Raw genomic sequence first — 24,456 nt, forward strand, 5'->3', positions numbered from 1 at the left:
GCTGTGGGTACAGCGAAGAGGGCAAAGGCTAACATTCTATCCTAGTCCACTGCCTAACCACTAATGTGAGCCAGAGATCAAGCACAGGAGGGTGCCATAGGGTGTGTAGCCAGGGGCTGATGCCTAGCTCTAAGAGGGACCCCAGATAGGATCAGCGCCCAAGACATGCTAGTTGTACTTTGTGTGACTTTTTTACAAGTGGGGACACAGTTGTCTGGAGGCCAAATCTCCTAGGCTTGGATCCTAAGAGTCTGTCAAAGATGCAGAAAGAGCCAGAAAGCGACGGAGATGGAAGGATGGACATACAAGGTTGCAAAAAACCAAGATACATCCCACAAGGTGAAGGCATTAGAACATCACTCATGATTGACGACAGTTCCTGTGAGTGAGGGCAGTGAGTGGACTGAGGACAGGTGAGGAATTTCCCTCCCTCTTGTCCTTTCATAGCAAAGGGGCAAGAAACTCCCGAGGGACAGCTGCGCACGTGGGTGTCAGCCGCGGGTGGAGGTGCCTAGCTGGGGCAGAAGAGGTGGAAGTTGGTACGCGTGAACTCGTGGTGGATGCTCTCGAGAAGCGCGTCTGCGTCAGGGGCGGGCTCGTGCGCATCAGGTGGCCGCGGCCGCGCGCTGTATTCCGGGGTGTAGGTGAAAGAGAAGGCGCTGGGGTAGAAGAGCGCATCTGTACGCAGCAGGCTCACGGGCACCGTGATGGGAGTGCGCAGCCAGCGCCAGTCGCTGCCGAAGGCTGCCACGTCTGGCACCACGCACACCAAGGACCGCGGGCTCCTGCGGGTGGGGAATGGAGGATAGACTGACGAACATTCCAGCCTCTGATCCTCGGAGCCAAGCTGCCCCTCCCCTATCGGTACCTGTACATGGTTTCTGCCTCCACATCTCCAAACCACACCTTGAGCCCAGCGTGGAAATTCTCTCCGTGCAGCTCCAGCGTGGCCACATCGCCTCCGCCGCTCAGCTGGGGGCAGATGGGACCAGATGGGACCACACACGGGGGAATGTGTGCGTGGGGGTACAGGGGGAGTGTAAAGGAGCATCCTGTCCTTCCTCCGACAGCCTCCCGATTCCCAGAGCAGACAGGCCGGCTGCACAGCCCCCAACAGTTCACCTCTAGAGTGCTGATGAGGGGCACTGGAGTGACAGGTTCCCGAGTACAGGCCAGGCTGGTGCTGAAGGAAAACTCCACCGACTCAGTACCAATGATCGTCCAGCAAGAGCTGTCGTTGAGCAGTGCCCTGTTGGCCTCCTTGGGACAGAGGGAAGCCTGGCAGGAGGTCCAAAGGATGGAACTGAGGCCTTTCCCTTCTAAGCTTTTTGGTTTATCTACCCCAGGGGTCTTGGGTGAGACCCTCACACTGTATGGGATATATATCCAAACTCATTTTTAAAAATTATTTTTGTTTGTACTGTGAATTTATATGTGTGTATAACCATCTCTGTGTCTCTCTCTCTGTCTCTCTCTCTCTGTGTGTCTAAGTGTGTGCCAGCAGAGGTCACAAGACAGTGTCAGATACCTTGGAACTGGATTTATAGGCACCTGACCTGGGTGTGAGGACCAAACTTTGGTTCTCTGTAAGAGCAGCAAATGCAATTAACCACTAAGCTGCCTCTCCAGCCATATCCACCCTCCTTTAACATTGTAAAATCTTGTGCCTTAGCAAGGTGGTGGTGGTGCATACATTTAATCCCAGCACTTGGGAGGCAGAGGTAGGTGGATCTCTGAGTTCAAGGCCAGCCTGGTCTACAGAGCAAATTCCAGGACATTCAGGGCTGTTACACAGAGAAACCCCTGTCTTCAAAAACCAAACCAAAACAAAACCCCACAAAACAAACACCAAAACAAACAAGTAAATAAATTAATTAATTAAAAATTAAAAAAATTCTGTGCCATAACATTCTACAGTTTTAGCTGGCCGTAGTGGTGCCTATGGCAACACTTGATGCTTGATAGATGGAGGCAGGAGGATCATGAACTCAGGGCCAGCCTTTCCTGCTTAGAGAGTTCAAGGCCAGCTTAGGCCACATGAATAGAACTTACCTGGAACTTACTCTGTAGACCAGGCTGGTCTTGAACTCAGAGATCTGCCTGCTTCTGCCTCTTGAGTGGTGAGATTACAGGCATGTACCACCTGGCTGTAATTATTGTTTTCTATATTTTATGATTCCATCTACTAACTTTCCAGAATCATATTTTTTGGGAGAAATATTACTTAATAATTATTGCTTTCCAGACTGTATGATTTTTGTGCCTTGACATCCTATAACTTTGTTCAGTAATATTCAATGCTATCTCCTACTATGATTTTATTCATATCCTGAATTTTTTTTTTTTACTTGTGTATATGTGAATGTGTACCATATGTGTGTGGCCGTCAGAGGTCACACAGGGGTGTCAGATCCCCTGGAGCTGGAGTTACAAGTGGTTGTGAAGTTGTGGCCCACCATGTGGGTACTGGGACTTGAACTTGGATCCTTTGGAAGAGCAACAAGTTCTCTTAACTACTAAGCTGTCGTCTCTCTAGTTCATATATGCTGCAATTTCATATCCCAACATCTATAAGCCCTTGGGAAGGAGTGTTGTTTACTGATAGTAATTACATTGTTTTTCTCTATGACTCTACTGTTTATGGACGGCACTATTGCCTAAGAAGCAGCAACCTTTGTGGCCAAGATCTTATACCCTACAGCCCTCTGTATTCTTCCTGGTATGCTTGGTAGCCCTTGCTGCTCACCTGGAATTGCACCACCTTCTCTGTGGCAAGGCATAAGTAGGTGCCACCCCCTCCTGGAGTGTCACCTGGAAACTGGAATGCACACTTGTGCAGCTGGGATATGGGTTCGTCCACGTCAAGGAGGGCACACTGCTTGGCTACTTTGCGGATGATCTGCAGCAGAAGGGTGCCTGGAAGAGGGGTGGCGAGGTGCGGGGGTCCCCAGAGGCTGACTGCTCTCCAGCCAGGCGGTTCTATTCTGATAGCCATGGGCTCACAGGCACACTCCCATTAAGCACTTAGAGAGAGGAGGTGTCTTTAGGCCTTCAGGCCTCACCCCCAGCTCTGCCCTCAGTGGCCACACTTCTGTACTGATCTGTGGTTACCCTCGTGGGTACAGACTCCTTCCTCATACCATAGGAGGCAGTGTGATGCCGGTGACTGTGCAGACAAGCTGCACCAGGGAGCCATAGCGGATGTAACCTTCCTGGGGTGGAAAGTCCCCTTGGGAACAGTGCTTGTCAGCTGGGGAAGACAGGGACAAAAGGCTTCAGAACTTCGGCCCCAAACCCTGCTTCCTCACCTCTGGCTTTCTGTCACAACACAGCTGGCCATGACGGAAGAAGTGAAGACTCAGATTCTAATCTTGGACAGGTAGGTAATCAGTGGTCATCCCCACAAAGGTGTGTTCCCTGGGCCAGCCTCTTACTGGCTTATGGGGCGGGGGCAGGGAAAGGGAATAGCCACTGGGGTCAGAATAGATTAGATTGGGTTAATCACTGACTCATTAAGGCCAGTGGGAGGTGGGGGTGGGGGTGGGGTGACGGGTGAGGGGGATAGGGGGACAAGCCTTTGTTCCCCAGGGTTCAGTTACACTTGTTTACATTCCTGAAGTGTTGGTTAAATATGCTAACACACATGGAGCACCCAGCCCACACCTGCTCACGTGATTACCCAGGTGGAGTGTGAAGGCTGCCCACTGTCTGGCACTGGCCACAAAGGCCCCATCTTCCACAGAGAGGTAGCGTGTGGACACTGTCTGGGAGCGCAGGCGGTTGAAAAGGGAGACCTTTGAGCCCGAGGAGATGCACACTGTGAGAGGAGAGGAATCAGTGTCCTGGCCTCGTGTGGTCCCTTGGTCGGCCCCAATGATCTTCTGTCCTCTGTGGCAGCCTGGCTAATAAGCTCGCTGGCCTGGACACGATGGGTATCTGCATTTCACAGCCACTTAGCTAGGGTCTGCTTCAGCTCTGAGCTTGCCACTCCCTGGTACAATAGGGCATCCTTCAGTTGGGGGAACTGAGTTTACCGAGTCACTTAGGACCTGCTTTGTGGTAGGTATTGTGCTGGGTGCTGATGGTGTGAATTGGGCCCAGTTTTGCCCTGAAAGAGTTCATGGTCTGGAGGACATAAATAGGAAATGCTAACACAGTCTGGTGAAGGCTGAGTTTAGGAGGCCTCCTGGGGCTGGGAAGTGTGAAGCAGGTGGGAGTTGCATTGATGGCCAGCAGCTAAGCAAAGATCGCGTGCTACGAAAGAGCAGGGGAACTTTTCTAGAGCTCCCCATGTCTTCCGGCCTATGGCATATGCTCAGAGACCCAGCTTTATTTTCTCACCGGACTTAGACCAGTCCAGGATATGGCCCTGGGCAGGGTGCCCTCCTCTCTACTTTTAATGCTGAACAGACTGTTGGCATGCCATTTGCACCTAGTCCAAGCTACTTCCATTGAATTTATCATACAATAGGTCCTTTCCTTCCTTCCTTTCTTCCTCCCTTCTTTCTTCTTTCTTTCTTCCTCCCTCCTTCCCTTCCTCCCTCCTTCCTTCCTCCCTTCCTTCCCTTTTTCTGTATGTGTGTGGAGGTCAGAGGTTTACTCCAGGTACCGCCCTCCATAACTTTCCACTGGATTGACACAGGCTCTCCCTAGATTGAGAGCCCTCCATTTTTCTAGAACTTTCTGGCCAGAGAGCAGGAGGAGAATCTGCCTGTCCCTACTTGCTCAGTGCTGGGGTCACCAGCACCTGCAGCCACATTCAGCTTTTATGGGAACCCAAACTTGGATTGTCATGCTTGTGTTGGAAGTACTTCAGACACCAAGCCATCTCCCACCCTTCTCTAAATCTAAGTATCAACTCAGCTGATTCTCTTACTTCCGACTAAAGGATCATTCTGCCCAAGGTCAGGCAGCTAGCAAACTTCAGAACAGGGTTCAAGCCTGTCACCATGCCATCTGCTTTTCCTGAATACCAAGGGCCAACTAGACCACTGCTTGGATCTGGGATACAGCTTCCTTAAGGTCATTTTTTTAATCGGCCTGTGGTTTGGCACCCCGCTGCAGCCTTTATCTGTTCTGAGTTTCCCACTGACGCGTTCAAATCTGGTTGTCTCTCCTTTTCCTGCATCTCCATGTATGAGCTCAGGTGACTTTTCTTTTGGTCTTGGCCTACCACTCATTCAGACTCCACCTCTCACCCCGACTCTACCCCTGCACCCCCCCCCCCAATTTTACAGCTCCAGATTTGAATCGCACCCTCCCACTCCACTCTCTCTCACGGTCTGTGTTTTTCAGCGACTGCTTCTTCTGTGAGGGCTTGGAGATCACCTTGATGAGGCGACTATGGAAGGTACCCAGCTCTTGGCCCCCTCGCAGCACAAGCCGCAGCACTAGACGGAAGTGCTTCCTCTTGTCGGCGTCAGAGATGTACAGGGTCTTGGCACAACCAAATTCCTACGGGGCTCGTGGGGATGGGACCCGTCTTAGCTCAACTCTGCCAGCGCATGCGTCAACCTCCCGCAGTTATGACAGCCATCCCATCAGAGATGACAAGAAGCCGTACTAGCCAGGTTCTGAATCAGAACCTCCCCCGCCTGGTCTCCCCGCTAGTCTCGTGGCTTCTGGAGAGGACTTGGGGAGTCCTCCTTTCCAAAGAAGAGGCAGGGCTGGGGACAGGAATTGGATGCGGTCTCATGCAGTCTCACCCTTGAGTCCGGCTGCTCTTCGAAATTCAACTTCTGCGTCTCCGGAGCGCTGCCGGACGCACCGTCCAGTCCCATGTAACCGTAGACAGTGGGCCCGGTCTCCGCAGATTGGTGGGCTAGAAAATGACGGGGAATTAATCCTTGAAGGACTGGGGAGACTCAGGTGCCAGTCAAACTTAGCTCTTGCCACCAGAGGGAGCAACGAGACTGCTCCTGCAATCGGCTGGACTCAGGGCCCTGCTGAATTAATCCTTCCTGCAGAGAAACAGTCCTTGCGTGCTCTTACCTTGGTCTTGCACTGGTTTTACCCTCCAGCCTGGGCCGGCGAGGTAGACACAGGGCGGAGGGCAGAAGAACCTGGAAACACGCAGAGAGCTGGATATATTATTTCCATTGTCTTGAAAGTGTCTCAAAGAGACATAAACCCAAAAACTCATGATTTCCCCCTCCTCTCCTAATTGAGTGAATCCTGTTAACACAGAACATTCTCTTGCTTATTAAAACCCTCTAAGTCCTGCCCATTCCACCTTCAAGACATATCTGGACTCCGATGCTTCCTACCACCTCCACCTTGGTCCTAATGGCTACCTCTTGCCTTCCAAAGGTCTCTCCCTTGTTACTGCCCCTCTTTGAACTTTTTCCCCACACAGCAACCAGGTTACTTCTTAAATAACACTTGGCTCGGCAGATAAAATGCTTGCCAGGGTCAACCCGACAACCTGAGCTCAATCCCCAGAACCCACAGAAAGGTGGATGGAGAGAATCAACTATGCAACGTTATCCTCTGACCTCCATACAAGTTGTGACATCCATCCACACATACAGTAATAACAAGAGCATTGAAAATAACAGTCAAGGGGCAGGAGAGACGGCCCAGGGTTTAAGAGTGCTGGCTGCTCTTCCAGAGGTCCTGAGTTCAATATCCAGCACCCACATGGTGGCTCATAACCATCTGTAAGGGGATCTGGTGCCCTCTTCTGGTATGCAGGCATATATGTAGACAAAGCACCCAAGCACATAAAATAAGTAAATACATTTTTTTTTTTTTGACACAGGGCTTCTCTGTGTAGCTTTGGAGTCTGTCCTGGAACTTGCTCTGTAGACCAGGTTGGCCTTGAACTCAGAGATCTGCCTGCCTCTGCCTCCCAGTGCTGGGATTAAAGGTGTGTGCTACCACCCCCCAGCTAATAAATAATCTTCAAAAATCCAGTTAAACCAAATTGGTTGTGATGGCTCATGCCTGTAACCCTAATCCCAGCACTGGGCACTGGAAGGGATGAGGCTTGAGGCAGGAGAATTACTGTGGATTCAAGTCCAGCCTGAGCTACAAAGTCAAAGTTTGTCTCATTCTCCCAAAATATAAAAATAAAATAAATGATATTATTAATAATGATGAAAACATGAGTCAAATTATGATACTCCCCTATTAGAATCCTTTAGTGGTTTAAAATCCTAAGTCTGGACATGTTTCCTTCTCCTGTTTATTTCCCATAACAACCCGCCCCCCCCCCCAATCCTCTTACGGGACTAGCTGCACAGCTAGCAGCCTTGAGGTCCTTGTCTTTTCTGGCCCCTCTAGTTGGAATGCTTGCTGGAGATTTTTTCATGTCTGGCTCCATTTCAGCATTGGTACTCCAGTTCTGATGTCACTTCCTAAAGAGCCCTTTGACCTCCTTGACCTTTCAAGCTAAGCTATCCCCTTTGGTTTCTACCAGGTGACCCTGCTCTGTTTTCCTTGCAGCTCTCATCAGAATCTCAAGTATCTGGTTTGCTGATTTGTGGGGAGGTAACTGCGTCTTCTGCACCTGAGTGAAGATGCTGTGCCAGTCTTGTGCGGCTGGATGAATTAGTGCCCAGCAGTGACCATAGGGCCTGCTGTGTGACACCAAGAAGGTGAGTGAATGGATGATGGGGGTGTGTGTGGGCATCTGAGAGTCACTGTGAAGCTCTGCTGTGGATCCAGTTGGTGGCTACTGTTGGCCGAGGAACCAGACCCTGATCGGCCAATAGCTGAGGTGTCAGCCTTGAGGCCTCCAAGATGTAAAAGCAGCTAAGTGGTGGGAGGTTGGGGAGGGGTGCATAGGGCTGAAGGCTGTGGAGACCTAGGAGTGGATATGGTGTCACCCTACCTCTTCTCATTTCCATAGGACTTCTGAGCCACCTTGGCATGCAGGATCCACACAGTCTGCTCACATCTTTGCTGCAGGCATGTACGCACCCCTTCCCTCAGGATGGCAGCATGCTCTGGGGGTGACCTAGGAATGGGGATGGGCCAACCAGCCACAGGAAGGGGAGGCAAGGGTTGAGCTGGCACAAAGCTGAAGTAGGAACTGGGGTAGATTTGCATACCCCGACGGGGTCTGGGGAAGAAATGTTAGGCAAAGAGGAGGACTTGGGCTATGGGCCACATATCTGTGCTCCATGAAGCCTGCACGGAGCTCACCAGGATCACCCAGGTGCTGCACTGTGTGGGTGGCTTTCTGACTGGTGTAGTCTGAGGCCATATCGGAAGAGCTGCACTTTAAAGCCCTATACTTGGTCTTCAGATGGAGGTGGGCTTTGTGGAAATGGTAATTAAGCCTTCACCCCAGGAGAATACATAAAAGGAAACAGCTTTTGCCGGCTCCAGGTCCAGGGCACAATCGCAGTTCCAGCAGACAGACGGGTGTAGAAGTGAACGAAGCCCCAGGCCACATTAGCAGGGCCATCAGAATCTTTCTGATGTCCCGACAGCACCCCTGGCTTATTGCTATAGGTGTTTTCCTTTCTTCGAACACTGTTGGGTTTGTAGGGTGAGTGAGTTAGGTCAGCTCTCTGGGGTCTGTTGCTTGTCAGTCTGAGAGTTTAGCAGGTGAGGATGGGTTTTCATAAGGCTTACACAATGAGTCCATGGTGGGAGATATTTGGGAAATTAGAAGGTTGGGCCCTGAAGAGAGCTAAGAACGCCAAGGCTGTCCTTTTGAGCCCCTTTACCCTCTTAGCAGGACCAAATCCCGGCCTTTCATCACTCCTGGAAGGGACAGAGGAGGGCAAGAACCGGGCGCGTCCTCGGAAGCCCAGCCAGGCCAGCCAGGCGGCGGCCAGGACCGCTCCGCCTCTTGGGGCTCTCCTCTGGGAAGCGTCTCATGTAGGATTCCAGAGCATTCCGGCTGCCGAGAGTGTCGCCGCCCGACTCCAGCTGTAGCCGAATTCCGGCCCGCAGCTCGCTCCTGCAGCTCCAAGAGTGCAGGAGAAGGGGGTGCCGCGCTTGCCCTGCCCGGGCGCTCAGAGGAAGGGGGAGATCGCTCCCTGCCAGTGGGAGGGGTCGCAGCCCGCGCTCCCCTCCCCACCCGCCCCAGGTTAAATGCAGCTGCCGCCTCGCCTTGCTCTAGCTGTCTGGCAGTCCCTACCTAGGGCAAGCTGCCCACGCCGTTACCTGGTCCAACTCCCCAGGAGGCTTGGCCCATCGCTCTGTAGCGGCGCCTCTGAGCTGTCCAGCAGGCTCAGGTGAGTCAAAGGGCCCGGGGGCACCGAGGGGTCTGCAGCGAAGAGCCAGTAGGGGGACAGTACTTCAACGTCTGTGTGCCTTCATCTAACCCGTAGTACCTTATTCGATGCCCCTCCAGCAAGGCCGACTAAACGCAGGCCCTCCTTCTCTAATCTCCTCCCTCTAGGTTCTGGCACCTTCCCAAAGTGTCCATTCCCGGTCAGCTCTTGACCTCATAGACCTCCCCTTCCTTGGGAATGAACTTTCCCTACCCTAAGGGCATCGGAGAAAAGCCTTCTTCAATGCACGGACTGACTCTTAAGATCTAGGAGAACTGGGGTCCGGTGTCAGTCTAGTGGGCCACCACCACTTCAAAGCAAGCCTTGAGTGATGACTGCCTTTGCCCTCCCGGGACCGACTTTCCTCTGGGGAATAGCAGGTTTGGGAAGTTGAAGTTGAGAGAAGGAAGCTATTTGACTCTGACTCCTGGGGTGCAGGTGAGGTGATGCCAAGTGCGCATTGACTTAGGCCAAGAGTAGCATAAGAGGGACCTTAGTCCAGAGTCAACACGGAGTCTCCTGGGCCTTTATTCAGATGGTAACCGACTCGACTACGGCCCACTCTAGAAAAGGCATCCCCTACTTCCCACGTCCACCAGCAAGCAGCTGGCACATCTTGCTTGCTCAGTCACCCTCCCACGACAGGCCCTGCTGGAGGGATTTTTGTTCTTCTGCCCTGCCTGGAAAGTCAGAAGGGAGAAGAATCCCGGATGGGAAGGCAGTCTGGAGCCAGACACACACACCGGCCTGGCTCAGAAAGGGCCCATTCAAGGAAAAGGGGGCGGGGCGGCGGTGGGTTAGGGGCGCTGGCCTGCGCTGCCAAGAAACAGCGACTGAAAAATGGATAGAGCAGGCTCACCGTGCCGTGTGGGGGTGGGGTAGGAAACGGAAGAAAGGCTTAGTGACTCCTAGGTGCCAGGGAACTAGGAGGCTCTGGAGGAAGAGAGGAGGCCCTAGGTTTAGTTCTGTGCCTGGAACCTAGCTAGCAACCTTATTGGTCCCCAAATTTTCCAGTCGTAGGTGTGTGGTGTGTGTGTGTGTGTGTGTGTGTGTGTGTGTGTGTGTGTGTGTGTGTCCGTCCTACGTCGTTCTCAGGGGACCTCGCTAGACTACGCAGGAAAGTGAAGGCTCACCTGTTGTCCCCACGGGTTCCATAGCCGTGCGTCGAAGCCCCAGCCGCTCTCTCGCTGCTCTCTGAGCACGTCTAGTGCCTCTGTCTTCGGTACCCTCCACACCTCTGCCCCCCGACCCTCGCACCGGATATATTTCGTCCAAGCCTTATCTTCAAGGTCCCGGGGCTCCTCAACTGCCTGTTTGCTTTGGGCAGGGACACCTGCTGGGCAGATGTGGGCTTCCCACGGCCATAGAAACCAGACCCGACAGGCGCCCCCTGGCGGCCCCTCCTAAGAGCAGGCGGGTAACAAAGACGTCGAGGCGGTTCTTGTTCAAGGCCCACTCCCGGGGCTTACCACTAAGACCCTAGAACCCAAGAGGGCTGCACTTCTCAAGGGGTGGGGAAGCCGGTGAGGGATGGCTTCTCTCTGCAGAAGAAGAGAGTATGGAGCACCTTGGCTGATCGACAGACAGACAGACAGACAGGAGTCTATCACCATGTAACCACTTCCCTGCTATATGAGGTTGGTTAGCAGCATTTAATTTCTTTAAGCCTCTCTTTCTGAATAGGTACAACCAAGCCAACAACAGCCTTAAGTGCCAGAACTGGGTAGAGAGTTAATGCCACATCGAATGAACGTATTTAACGTTGTACCTGGTATTTAGAAAAGACTTCTTTGGGGACCGGCAGGATGCTGCCAAAACTGACCACCGGAGTTCAGTACTATCTAAGCCTGGGACCTACACAATGGAAGGAGAGAGCTTACTTCAACGAAGTGCCCTTTGACCTCCACACGTGTGTGTCGTAGTGTGTGCATGCATGCACAATAAAAGCACATAAAACATCTTTTTAGAAAAGAGTTTATCAATCCTTTTGAGGTTTATATGTTTTCGTCTACTCTATTTACTTGGTGTCCTGTAGTTCTGTAAAATGTCATTTTCTGTTGTGAATTTCAGCAATCCCAGGGTGGTAATATTAAAAAAATTACCATAAGACTCTTGTTTTCAGACAAGGTCTTAGCATGTAGCCCTGGCTGGCCTGGAACCGACTATGTTGACCAGACTGGCCTCAAACCCACAGGGATCTGCCTGCTTCTGCCTCCTGAGTGTGCAACCATGCCTGGCAAGACATTTTGAACATACACAGAAACAAAGTGCACACCCCCTGAAGTAAGAGAAAGGTCAAAACCGTTTCTTTATTACCTTCAGGCTGTGACACTTTGGTGCTTCCTCCTACAGGCATCATGAGAGGTCTTTTCTGGCCACTGTCACTGTTGCTGCTCTCCCTCCAGCCCTGGGAAATCCAGCTCCAGTCTGCAGGTGAGCGGAGGCCCAGCCCTCACCGTGGGAGGAAGGGAGCAGAAACAGCTCCTTCTTCCACCTCCAGCCAGCATTGCTGGAGAAGGAAAAGCAAGGGCTTTGGAACACTGTGGGCTGGATTTGGGCTTCCCACATCATCTCTCGTGTGGTTTCCTCGCTTGCAGCATGTGGCATGGCTTTAGGTTCATGCAGAACTGGTCATTTGGTTTTGAATTTTATGGAAGCATATTAAAAACATGGAAAAATCAGGAGGTTCCGCATATAAACCCCTATTTGAGAATTTTCTTGAAAAAAAAAAAACTGAAAGGACCTGCTAAACACCCAGCCCACTTGGGTATATGACAATATGTTGCTGGGACAACCCACATTATCAGGGATACCGCGGCTTGTGGTGAATAGGCATAATCGAACCAGTTCATTCATTTATAATAAATATCTGACCGGTTCACATAGGCATTGGAGATTGGGACATCTCTTTGCCCGCTCCCCAATATATAATACAGACTCAGAACAGCCTCCAGAGCTGTATGCAGGGAACTTTGCAATTTCCTGGGTCAGTCCCCCCCGCCTCCCCCCCTCGCCTCCCTCCCCCGCGCCCCTATAGGATGGATGAGTTACTGTATCCAAGGTGTTTGTTAGGCTAATATGCTAGGCGCTGTTTCACTGGATAACAGCGTCTGGCTTTTCCTGAGAGATCAGCTTTAGTTGACCCGAGAGAGTCCTTTCCCATCTCCCTGCAGGTCCTAGGTGCTATACTGGGCCCCTGGATTTGGTGTTCGTGATTGATAGCTCCCGCAGCGTGCGCCCCTTCGAGTTCGAGACCATGCGGCAGTTTCTAGTGGGCCTCCTCCGTAGCCTGGATGTGGGGCTGAACGCCACGCGTGTTGGAGTGATCCAGTATTCTAGCCAAGTGCAGAGCGTGTTTCCCCTGGGCGCCTTCTCCCGTCGCGAGGACATGGAGCGCGCCATCAGCGCCGTAGTGCCTCTGGCGCAGGGCACCATGACCGGGCTGGCGATCCAGTATGCCATGAACGTGGCCTTCAGTGAGGCCGAAGGCGCCCGCCCACCGGAGGAGCGAGTGCCGCGGGTCTTGGTCATCGTGACCGACGGGAGACCTCAAGACCGAGTGGCCGAAGTGGCCGCGCAGGCGCGCGCCCGCGGCATCGAGATCTACGCGGTGGGGGTGCAGCGAGCCGATGTGGGCTCTCTACGAGCCATGGCTTCGCCGCCGCTGGATCAGCACGTCTTCTTGGTGGAGTCCTTCGATCTCATCCAGGAGTTTGGTCTGCAGTTTCAGGGTCGGCTGTGCGGTGAGTTAGAGTGACTACATTCTAGTTTGCATCATTGCAGACAATCCCTCTCTGTCGCGTGGGCGTGGCCGGGAGGGCTTTACTCCGCCCTCCAGGTACAGTAGCGCTATTCTGCCTGCAGAGTGGTGTGTCACAATTCAGGCTTGGTTCCTCAACACTCGGCAGCCAGTCCTGCTTGCTGGGTCAGGGACTAACCATGTACTTTGCGTGGTGTGTCACAAGCTAAATGTCAAACTTCCAACACCAAATGTTTTTAAAACAAGATTCACTGCTGGGCAGTGGTGGCGCACATCTTTAATCCCAGCCCTCGGGAGGCAGAGGCAGGCAGACCTCTGTGATTCGAGGCCAGCCTGGTCTACAGAGTGAGTCCCGGGGCAGCCAAGTCACACACACACTTATCAACCCTTAAAATTGAGACTAGTGTCATGCTCTGCCCACCCGATTATGGTTCCTCCCACTCTAAATCCCGCCCCTCCCCCTCGTTTACAAAGGCTATGAGAACTCTCTTAGTCACTTGTGTGGTGTGGGTGTGTGGGTGTGTGGGTGTGTGTGGGAGGACGACGACGACAAGATTTCTTGCAACCTACACTGGTCTTGAAATCTATTTGTAGCTGAGACTGACCTTGAATTCCTGATCCTCCTGAATCCACCTCCCAAGCGCTGAGATTTCAGGCATGCTCTACTGCACGGCCTTTGTACCCATCTACCGTGATTTAATGCCTTTCCATCTTCCTGCAGGGCCCCGACCTCTGTGTGGTCCTATTCTGGCTCCACCCCCTTCATGCTGGGCGGTGCCCTTTTCTAAGACTATCCCATTCTTCCCCTAATCCTCTCACCTGGACTGGCCCTCACAAAGAACCAAACTCACCCTACCTAAGTCCATACTTGGGTATTTGCTCCAGACCCTACCACTGAACCCTCTCCTTGGACACTTCTGTCCCTCTGTTCTCTGTTGACGCTCTCCTTGTGTGTCCTCAGGGAAGGACCTGTGTGCTGAGTGGGGACATGGCTGCCAACACCAGTGTGTCAATGCTCCAGGAACCTTCTACTGCACCTGCAACTCTGGCTACAAGCTAGCCCCAGATAATAAGAACTGTTTGGGTGAGCACTGCCCCGTCCCGCAGTCTCATTGCTCCTGAGTCCTCTTGGGCTTCCCAGCATCACAACCATGATTTTGGCAAGTCCTTTGGAAGCAGAAGCACACCCCTTTCACCTTACAAACCACAGAAGGAGGGATTATTACTTGGGGCCACACAAATCTTTGGTGGATCACAGCCAGGATCAGAGCGCCCCCCCTCCCAGTTAAATGTGTTTTTTGTACCCTTTCTCCTCCGTTTGGCACAGTTTCCTACCTGGATTCAATCCATTTCCCAGACTTGTTTCTTCTGTCTCTCCCCAGACCCCGGCTTCCGGTTTCTGTTACTTAGACACCACTGGGATGTCTTCAGCTAGGTGGCCCTCTCCAATCTCCACCCTGAATGTTCTTAATTCTTATCTCTGTACTCATCTCTCTCTGTGGTGCCTCCTCTATGTCAATCTTTTTTTTTTTAAACTTTAATATTCTGAAAAGCTATGATGTGTGATGCCTTGCTTAGATGATTGGGGTTTTCTTTTTGGTGAGTAAATGGCTTAAAAAGACATATATGAGTATATAGGTTTTTTTTTTTTTTTGGTGAGCATATATATTGGTGAGTATATTCCCGTGACTGTGTTATCTACCACTCACAGAGTGCCAATTATATCAGACCCGGTGTTAGGAGCCTTCCATACACTCATAGCAACTAGTTCTGTAGTTTTAGCTTCACAATCCAGAAAAAGAGGTTATGAGTTCAAATAACCCAGGTATCATCTGGGTCTTCTTGTGTTTAAAAACTTGAAAAGGCTTGGGGCAGGTGGCTGGAGAGACAGACAGACGGCTCAGTGGTTAAGACCACTTGTTACACAATCATGAAGACTGGAATTTGGATCTCAGCGCTCATGAGCCACACAGGCATCTGGCAAAAGCCTGTAACTCCAGCTCTGAGGTGGGCAGAGACAGGAAGATCCCTGGGACTTGCTGGTTTGCAGCACAGCAAAGAAAACAGGAGCTCCGGGTCTAGCGAGAGACGCTGCCTCAAAGGAATAGGTGGGGAGCTGGAGAGTGATGAGGAAGACATCCAATACCTATTCTGATCCAAGTGCACATACAGTTGTGCATACCAATACACTCACACACACACACACACACACACACTCTCTCTCTCTCTCACACACACACACTCTCTCTCTCTCTCTCACACACACACACACACACATAAACTTAAAAAGGTTTGATATGCACCTCTATTTAATTACTGTGGATATTCATTTCTCAAGGTATCTGGAAAATGCATTCTGGCAGCTATATCTTCCCTGGGTTTCTGTTCACTTCCTCCCTCCTCTCCTCTCCTCTCCTCTCCTCTCCTCTCCTCTCCTCTCCTCTCCTCTCCTCCTCTCCTCTCCTCCCCTCTCCTCCCCTCCCTCCCCTCTCTCCCCTCCCCTCTTCTCCCCTCCCCTCTTTCTTCCCTTCCCTCCCCTCCCCTCCCTTCTCCTCTCCTGTCTTCTTCTGTTTTCCCCATCTTTCCTTTTTCTTTCTTGTTGTGAGTCTCATGCTGGCCTCAAATTCATGACCACCCTGCCTTAACCTTTGGAGTACAGAGATACCTGATGTGCTCCACCGTGCCTCGCCTTGCTGCATTCTTTTTACTTATGACATTTTCAGTCTCAAATTTTCAGTCTTAAGTGGCCATCTTGTTACAGTCTTTGGTTTACACACGTGTGCACAGAAGGCTATGCTTTCCTATGTATGTGTACTTGTGTCCATTTTGTTAAAGGTGGAGGTGGGCAGGGACATGAGTAATGTACAAGCCAAACATACAAAGAAAAATATTACTTGTAACTGAGACTAGATGCCCTTGTTCCTGGAAGCCCTCAATTATCCCACTGCAGGGATTTGCCCATTGCTATCTTTAGCCCACAGAGCTAGGAAACTTCATCCATCTGTGAAGCCTCCCCCACCCCTCCACTGTGGTCCCTTTTCCCAGGAATCCTAAATTGTCACAACTTTGCCCAGTTCAGATCTAGGCCATCTTTGCATATCCAAACTATCAAAGTAACCTCTCCAGCAACAGGTCTCCCTCCTGCCTCTTCAGAAGGAAGTAGTAAACTGCAGTTGCTTTTTCCTACCGTGTTTCCATTTTGCAGAGAGGGAAGAGCTTGGATAGGCGAAGATGCTGCTCCTCACACTCTGCTGTGAGCCACTGACTTTGCGGAGGGTGGGATTCTCCTCCACAGGCTGGACTTAGCAGTGGGTCTTTTGGCTCTTGGATGTATCCAAGGTTTAATTTAGAGATGTCACCTGACCCTATAGAAAGACTACAAATGTCTGGGTAGCACAACAGATTAATTAACTATGACCTTTGGAGTAGGGACAAGCCATCAGTGTTAGCTTTTTTTTTTTTTTTTTTAATTAAAAACATTGATGCGTACACGTGTATGCAAATGCCTGTGGAGGTCAGAGGTCAATGCCAAGTGTCTTCCTCTATCACTCCCCACCTCACTATTACTGAACAAGTTTTGATTATTATCAGTGTGTATGGTGTGTGAGTGCAGGTGTGTGTGTGTCACAGTGTGTATGTGGGGGTCAGAGGACAGCTCTGTGGTGGAATTGCTTCTCTTCCTTTACCTTTAAGTGGGTTTTGAACTCAGGTCATAGGCTTGTGAGGCAAAAGTTGTGTTACCCATGAAGCCATTTCCTGGAACTTTATTTGTTTGTTTGTTTGTTTGTTTGTTTTTTCAAGACAGGGTTTCTCTGTGTAGCCCTGGCTGTTCTAGAACTCTCTCTGTAGACCAGGTTGTCTTCAAACTTACAGAGCTCTGCCTGTCTCTGCCTCCAGAGTGCTGGGATTAAAGGCGTGTGCCAGCACTACCCAGCTTTACTTAATTTTCTTGAGATAAGTCTTCTCACTGAACCTAGGGCTCCCAAGTTGACTAGTATGGTTAGCCGGGGGTCTCTGCCCAAGTCAGGGCTAGGGTTACAGCCGCCACACCCAGCTTTTATATAGATGCTAGGGATCCAAACTCAGATGCTTGTGCAGCAGACACTTTACAGACTGAGCCATCTCCCTGGTCCTCAGCCCCAGATTTTGTGAAAGAGTTCCTCAGAGGGTTGTGTGGCTATGCCGTGAAATACAGCCCTGAGCAAAAGTTGACTCCATCTTCTTCCCAGCCATGGACCTCTGTGCTGAAGGAACCCACGGTTGTGAACACCTCTGTGTCAATTCCCTGGACTCCTATTTCTGTCGTTGTCGAGCTGGCTTTGCACTCCAGCAGGACCAGAAGAGCTGCAGGGGTAAGTAAGCCCTGCTTACCCACCCCTGTGAGTATCCTAGGCTGAGGCCCCTGAGGGCTATATCCAGAAGTGATATCTTGCTATTTCTTCCTCCCTTCAGCCATTGACTACTGTAGCTTTGGAAACCATAGCTGCCAGCATGAGTGTGTGAACACCCTAGAGGGGCCCCAGTGTATCTGCAGAGAGGGTCATGACCTGCTGCCTGATGGGAGGAGCTGTCGGGGTGAGCAGGTGTCTCTCATATTTGTAGAGAATAGTAAGGGATTGTAGGTGCTGGGGTCTAAACTGACTAGTGGTGTCTCTTTCAAGTCAGGGACTTCTGCAATGGTGTGGATCATGGCTGCGAGTTCCAGTGTGTGAGTGAGGGTCTTTCCTTCCGCTGCCTGTGCCCTGAGGGGAGGCGACTTCAGGCTGATGGCAAGAGCTGTGACCGTGAGTTATAGGCAGAGGGTCTGCTCCTGCCCCATTGCCTACATTCTGAACCTCCTCAGTGCCCTTGCTATGGCCCCAAAGATGTGGTGTGGATGTTCGTCTTCTGGGGGATGTGCATGTGCCCAGCTGTGGTTCCAACCAACCCTCTACCCTGCTGCCAAGGCTGATTTCAAAGTCTGTATCTAATCATATTCCTCCTTCACTCAAAATCCTTTGTGGCTCACCAGTGTCTACAAAATAAAGATCATGCCTTTCCCTTGAGTTTTTCCAGTACAGGGCGCAACCACATTAATGGATAACGAAACCCAATTAGTGGGTTACAATTAGCTTTTAAGGGAAAGAAGAGAAAATAGTTTCCCGAGTTTAGGAAAGTAAGTATTGCTTCATGGAGCGGAAGTTTAGTTACGCGTAGGAATGTGAAATGCACCATGATATATTATTATTCTCATTTTTCGTTGTGAGCTGAGGTCAATTTCGAAACTATCACTTAAGTTCATTACAATCTAGCTTTAGCCCACTCTTTTGACAATCTCTTGCCACACTTGAACATTTTAGTCACACTGACCTGTCCCTTCCCGAATGTGTCATGAGCTTACCAGCTCCCATTCCTTTGTCCGTGCTTCTATCAACCTTCTAGAATGTCCTTTCTTGCCTTGGCAAATTCCTAGTCACTGTTCAAGGCTGCCTTAGTCCACTCAGGTTGCTATGTCACAGAACTGTTGTGTGTTACTGCAAAGAAAGTGCTCAAAGCTGGGCGATTTATGAAGAATAGAGCTTAAGTGACTCCCAGTCTGTAGATCTGAGAGCACAGACTCAGTTCTCTTGATGGCCACGTGACAAGAGCCCTTGAAAGTGAAGAGCATGTGTGCCCAAGGGATCAAAGACAGGAGGTGGCCGTCCTTTGTCACTATTCACTGGCAGGGTCATTAATCTAGTCTCTTGAGACCACTCCATCCTTTGATAGAGGCATTGATTTCTTCCTAGGGCAATGCTCCATGACCTAATTATCTCCCAGAAGGCCTGTTATAGTTTGGATATAAAGTACTCCCTCTCAAGGCTCATGTATCAAAGGCTTGGTCCTTAGTGCAAAAACATTCAGAGCCTATGCCTCTTGGAAATGATTGGATCACAAGGGTTTTGCCTTTATTGATTAATCCAAGCATAGATTAAATATGGGAGTAGACTTTTGGGCCACGGGGAGGTGAAACTATAGAAGATGGGCTCCAACTGGGAAAAGTGGGCCATTGGGTGTGTGTCTTTTGAGAGCCTTCTTTCCTTCTTTCTTTCTCTCTTTCCTTCCTTCCTTCTTTCCTTCCTTCCTTCCTTCCTTCCTTCCTTCCTTCCTTCCTTCCTTCCTTCAAGACAGGGTTTAGGTAGCATAAGCTGGCCATGTACTAGCTATACAACTAATAATGACCTTGAACTTTCTAATCCCCCTGCCTCCAAATGTTGGGGATCTAACTCAGGACTTGGAACACGCTAGGCAACAACTCTACTAACTGAGCTACATTCTCAGCTCCTGAAGAGTGGAGTTTAGATGTGTATTCCAGGCTGGCCTTGAACTCAGTAAGTACCAAAGGTTGGCCTCAAACTCACAGAAATCTTATCTCAGTCTCCCAAGTGCTGAGGTTACAGGCGTGTGCCACCATGTCCTGTTTGAAGAGTGCTTTGCTTTCGCCCCCTTCCTGTCTGTCTCTGTTTTCTTTTATAATGATGGGTGTTGCTTTCTTCTACCATTTTCTTGCTCTCATGATATTGGGTGTTACCCAGGGCAAAAGAAAAGGAGCCAGAAGCCATAGGCTGAACTCTCTGAAGCTGGGAAGCTAAAACAAATGCTCTCACCCTAAGTTACTTATGTCAGGTATCTTGTTACAGGGATGGAAAGTCTGGCTACCATAGACCCTATAGGTCTTAATCAACTCTCCATCCTGTCACTCTGGAGACACGGACTCTTGGGCACAAACCAAACCACAACAGCGTCTTCAACATTTATCTCTCAGCTCTGGGAAGGCTAAGGGCAAGATGCTGGCCAATACAGTGTCCTGTGAGGCTCTGCTTCCTGGCTCATGAGTGATAGTTTTCTATACGTGTCCAGGCTTTCTAGAAATTGTTAACTCCATTCGTGAAGGCTTGACCCTCATGTCTATTTAATCCCAGTTTCCTCCCAAAGATGGTTCCATTAGGAGAAAGGGTTCTGGTATAAGAGTTTTGAATTACACAGTTATTCAATCCAAATCAAAGACCAAATTGAACCCTCACCACCTCCATTCAACCACTCCTGGCAAAATGGTTGTTCTTCTCTTGGGCTCCCTTATGCTTCTCATGGCACACTTTCCTTAACTGTAGCGGATGTCATACCTGCCTTGTTACATTCTGTCCTCGTCTCATGGGTCAGGATTATGTTTTCCTTGTTGTTGAACCCCCCTTCTGATACTTCCAAATCTCCTGGTTCACAACAGAGAAGGCAACGTTGTGGTGATCAGGTCCAGCAGTTTGTGGTTTAACTAATCCTGGCTTCCAGTCTTGGCTCTGCCACTACTAGCTATGGAAGCTAATCACTTTATTCTTCAGAATCCCAGTTTTATAGAGAATGGGAATACCACTCAAGGAGAAAATATATAAAGTGCTTGTTTCAGTATCTGACACATGATTGAACATCAATAGGTGGTGTTTCTGTCATTGTTATTAATATGAATATAATGCTCAGAATTATGACAGATGTGTACTAGTCATCAGTGAATGATAGCTATGGTGCTGTTGTCTCCCTTGGTTATTAAAAAATGCTTTTAAACAGAGCAGTTGGAACTTAACCAGCAAAGGCTATCATCAAAGAAAGGATAGTGTAACCATGATAGTAGTGATTGAGCATACCATTGGACACACGCAGGCAAGACACATAGCTGGTATTTGTCTATAGTAAATACTGGCGATGACTACTAGATGAGTAAGTGGCTCTGCTGGTCAAGGACCCGACCCCTCCATCCAAGCCCTCTCCTTGGCAGGGTGCCGAGAGGGCCACGTGGATCTTGTTCTTCTGGTGGATGGCTCCAAGAGTGTGCGTCCACAGAACTTCGAGCTGGTGAAACGCTTCGTGAACCAGATCGTGGACTTCCTGGACGTGTCCCCTGAGGGCACACGCATCGGGCTGGTGCAGTTCTCCAGCCGGGTGCGCACCGAGTTCCCACTGGGCCGCTATGGCACTGCAGCTGAGGTGAAGCAGGCAGTCCTGGCTGTGGAGTACATGGAGCGCGGCACCATGACGGGACTGGCGCTGCGCCACATGGTGGAGCACAGCTTCTCAGAGGCGCAGGGTGCGCGGCCTCGTGACCTCAACGTGCCTCGTGTGGGCTTGGTGTTCACTGATGGCCGCTCTCAGGATGACATTTCAGTGTGGGCAGCTCGTGCCAAAGAGGAAGGTAGGTTTGGCCAGAGATGGACGTGGGCGGGGGTGGGTGGGATTGGTGTGGAGGCCGGGAAGCAGTTTTCTCGAGGCTTGGAGCTCTCTCTTGAGTGCCTGGGCCCTATAGGCATCGTCATGTATGCTGTGGGCGTGGGCAAGGCCGTGGAGGAAGAGCTGCGTGAGATCGCATCCGAACCTTCGGAGCTGCATGTGTCCTACGCTCCGGACTTCAGCACCATGACTCATCTGCTGGAGAACCTCAAAGGCAGCATTTGCCCAGGTGAGCGCGTCTCTCCCTTGGCTTCTGTTCTTTCGTTGCCTTGCCGCCATAGATGCCCTGTCCTCAGGTCTTCACACACACCCTTCAGCAGTTACAGCTGTCTACACAGAGCTTGTGACTCCTGGACCGGCGCAGGCCTGTCTCCTTACTGTAGCTTGTCAGAAATGCAGCCCCTAGACAGTGAGTCAGACCCAGTACTTTGGGTGCACATCGGAGTCAAGGAAGCACTGAATTTGTCGCTCAAATGAGTAGTGTTTGGAATAGTTTGAGAAAATGTCATTTAATTATTTACTTTATTGTATTTTATGTGCATCTTTTGCCTGCATGTATGTCTGTGCACCACATATGTGCCTGGTGCGTGTGGAGGCCCAGATCCCCTGGGACTGGAGTTACACATGGTTGTGAACCACCATGTGGGTGTTGGGCATTGAACCCAGGTCCTCTGGAAGAGCAGCCAGTGCTCTTGACCACTGAGCCATCTCTCCAGCCCCAGAGAAAAAAAATCAAAAGCAAGCCAAATTTCGCATATGTAAGTTATATGTAACTATAACCCTCCAACTTGTTGGAATTCAACTTTATGGACTTGGCAAAGTGACGGGACTGGGCTTTGACACAGTGGCTTGTGCCTTCTGGGGGAATATTGACCATAAATGCAGTCATTCCAATGCATTTGGTCTTCAGCTGGGGGAAACAGACCCAGATGTCCCTGGGGGGGGCAGTTGGACCTTATAGGGAACAGAGTTTCTTGGGGGCCTTGATTTTGACTATAGGGTCTTTAGATTCTCACACAGGCCTAAGATGGGATTCTTCTTCCATTGTGTGAGGCACTGCCGTGGAGCTAGGTCAGCAGGGCTGTGCCCAGTGCAGATTCTGTAGTTGAGTGTGCTCAAATCCCGACTCTAATGATGAACTAAGGTATTTTGGAAGCCCTGGGCTTTAGGGCCCTTCCTGTCCTGACTCTGTCATCTACAGTGACTCTGGCTAAGTTCCTCCTCCCTACCTTCCCCTCTTCTATAGGAGGGAGGATGCTTAAGTTACCACCAGCTTTAGGTTTCTGAGGCAGATTGGGGCTCCCTGGCTAGGGCTCTTCATAGGTTGGCTGTACCACAACCTAGGCCGGTCCTCTTCCTTCTGTGACCCTCTGTTTCCACAATCCTGAAGTCAGAGGTGATGCTTTTGGGAGTGTTATTGAGACCATCAAGTAATTTTAGACAAGTAGTTTGCCAAGTGTGGGAGTTTGCTTGACTCATATGGTATCTTTGTATGGAGGTAGAGTGCCAAGAACTGTGCCAACGATGTTATTACCTGTAATATTAAAAACGGGGGCTGGCGAGATGGCACAGCAGGTAAAAGCAGTTGCCATGTAAGCCTGATGACCTGAGTTCAGTCCTGGAACACATTCACAAAAAGCCAGATATGATGGCTCACGTCTGTACCCAGCACCCCTACAGCAAGATAGGTGGGGGGATCTCTGGTAAGGTTCACCATTATTTTATGTTAAGAAAACACAGGCAACCACATTTAACTGAGTCCACTCACAGATGAAGAAATGCATATGGAGATAAACTTGGATCCATAGCTTAAACATAATTTAAATAATAAAAAGCTATTTTCTTTAGAATCAATAAAATCATATATTCTTGGGCTTCACCCCGACTCAGTAGATCTGGGATAGGGTTGGATAATTTGTCCTTATGACATATTTGTAGGCTATGCTTATCCACAGACCACAGTTTGAGGAATGCTGATTTACTTAAAATATACAACACATGGTTGACTTGTGCCTGGCATTGTTCTTAGATATTGTGTCAATATGGTATTCAGTTGCTACATGTGTATAATGAATTGCAACTGACTGCAATAAAACGAAATGAAAACTGAGTTCTTCAGTTGCACCAGCCACATTTCAAGCGCTAAATAGCTCCAGGTGGCTTGTGGCTAACTGAATCGGATGGGACAGATATATAACACTTCCGTTGTTTGATACGTCTCATTTGGAGGGTGTTTGTCACTCTGGATTCTTTTTAACCAAAGTGAAATCCATGGACTTCACTATCAACATGTTTTAGGAGCTTATTGGAAATACAGATCCTCGTTCTGAATCAGAATCTTGATTCTAGCAAGCCAGTCTGTAGTTATCCCAGCAAGCATCGGGGTTTCAGAATTTCTCCTGCAAGTGTGCACACAGACACAAATCGTCTAATTCTCACAACCCCAGTGGATAGCTTCTTTCACTATATCTATTCTACAGATGCAGGAATTGAAGCTTAGAGGGGCTGAGTTTTTCCCGGGACTTCTGGGCTCCTTGGCTGGGACTCAAGCCAGGTCTAAATCCAAAGCCTGTACATACTCAACCATCAACTGGGTAGAGGTGTATAAGAAGGTCCAGGCCACAGTCCAATGGGCTTCCTTTGGCTCCTCATTCCCTTTACTCTTGGAGTTCTGCTTGCAGAGGAGGGCATCAGCGCTGGGACAGAGCTTCGGAGTCCCTGCGAATGCGAAAGCCTCGTGGAATTCCAGGGCCGCACGCTGGGGGCGCTCGAGAGCCTGACACGGAACCATATCCTTTGGGGCTGGAGGCGCGGGCTGCGGGGCAGGTGAAAGAATCTTTGAGGCCACCCAAATCTTCTTTAACTGCTCACTGGCCCAGCTGACCGAGCGCCTGGAGGAACTGGAGAACCAGCTGACTAGCCGGAAGTGAAGGTCGCATGCGGTCTGAGCACCTGTGCCCCTTGGCATGGACCGTCCAGGAGGGGGCGCTGGCGGGCCCCCAGCGCTGCCTTCGAGCTGGCCTCGCTTGGACCAGAAGCCAGATTTGGGGGGCGAAGGGATTGGGAGGTGCTGGTGGGGAAGACACGCTACACTCGCACGCCCTAGCTGCGTGCTGCGCCCAGTTCTTTGTTGTATTGTTGGATTTTTTTGTTTTCTTAAAAAAAAAAAAAAAAAAAAAAGCCTACACCGGTTTCCACTGGGTTGGTTTGTGGCTATTGCTGTGCCGCCAG

At 50.3% G+C, this 24,456-nt stretch overlaps 2 protein-coding genes across 6 annotated transcripts; one reads left to right on the plus strand and one right to left on the minus strand.

Moving 5' to 3' along the window:
* Window positions 1-389: 389 nt before the first annotated feature.
* Rbpjl (recombination signal binding protein for immunoglobulin kappa J region like) lies at window positions 390-11,586 on the minus strand. The gene is made up of 15 exons (XM_035446603.1): window positions 11,581-11,586; window positions 10,607-10,709; window positions 10,364-10,563; window positions 9,974-10,046; window positions 9,121-9,223; window positions 7,835-7,960; window positions 5,992-6,062; window positions 5,706-5,821; window positions 5,280-5,454; window positions 3,680-3,817; window positions 3,141-3,250; window positions 2,747-2,899; window positions 1,123-1,278; window positions 869-972; window positions 390-785 (listed from the first exon to the last, which is right to left on the minus strand). Exons 1-15 carry the CDS (start codon window positions 11,584-11,586, stop codon window positions 512-514), a joined length of 1,908 nt encoding a protein of 635 aa, XP_035302494.1. The 3' UTR covers window positions 390-511.
* Matn4 (matrilin 4) lies at window positions 11,546-24,405 on the plus strand. 5 transcript variants are annotated; one of them, XM_035446554.1, is made up of 10 exons: window positions 11,546-11,663; window positions 12,404-12,973; window positions 13,952-14,074; window positions 17,220-17,342; window positions 17,443-17,565; window positions 17,652-17,774; window positions 20,777-21,190; window positions 21,302-21,454; window positions 23,895-24,014; window positions 24,105-24,405. In XM_035446554.1, the coding sequence occupies exons 1-10, from the start codon at window positions 11,588-11,590 to the stop codon at window positions 24,143-24,145; spliced, it is 1,866 nt and encodes a 621-aa protein (XP_035302445.1). In that variant the 5' UTR covers window positions 11,546-11,587; the 3' UTR covers window positions 24,146-24,405. The 5 variants fall into 5 exon arrangements, with proteins under 5 accessions (XP_035302445.1, XP_035302447.1, XP_027279268.1 ...); XM_027423467.2 differs by having other exon boundaries at window positions 11,573-11,663; window positions 24,097-24,405; XM_027423468.2 differs by having other exon boundaries at window positions 11,573-11,663; window positions 23,907-24,014; window positions 24,097-24,405.
* Window positions 24,406-24,456: the final 51 nt, after the last annotated feature.

Source organism: Cricetulus griseus, chromosome 6, assembly GCF_003668045.3.
Source record: "Cricetulus griseus strain 17A/GY chromosome 6, alternate assembly CriGri-PICRH-1.0, whole genome shotgun sequence".
Taxonomy (NCBI): domain Eukaryota; kingdom Metazoa; phylum Chordata; class Mammalia; order Rodentia; family Cricetidae; genus Cricetulus; species Cricetulus griseus.

Coding starts and splice junctions, on each gene's coding strand:
- Rbpjl (XM_035446603.1), bottom strand. Junction 3,818..5,279: donor GTCGCTGAAAAACACAGACC/GTGAGAGAGAGT, acceptor CTCCTCTCACAG/TGTGCATCTCCTCGGGCTCA. Junction 973..1,122: donor CCCTCATCAGCACTCTAGAG/GTGAACTGTTGG, acceptor ATCTGCCCCCAG/CTGAGCGGCGGAGGCGATGT.
- Matn4 (XM_027423467.2), top strand. CDS start 11,588: ATGAGAGGTCTTTTCTGGCCACTGTCACTGTTGCTGCTCTCCCTCCAG. Junction 14,075..17,219: donor AGATAATAAGAACTGTTTGG/GTGAGCACTGCC, acceptor TCTTCTTCCCAG/CCATGGACCTCTGTGCTGAA. Junction 21,455..23,894: donor CAAAGGCAGCATTTGCCCAG/GTGAGCGCGTCT, acceptor TTACTCTTGGAG/TTCTGCTTGCAGAGGAGGGC.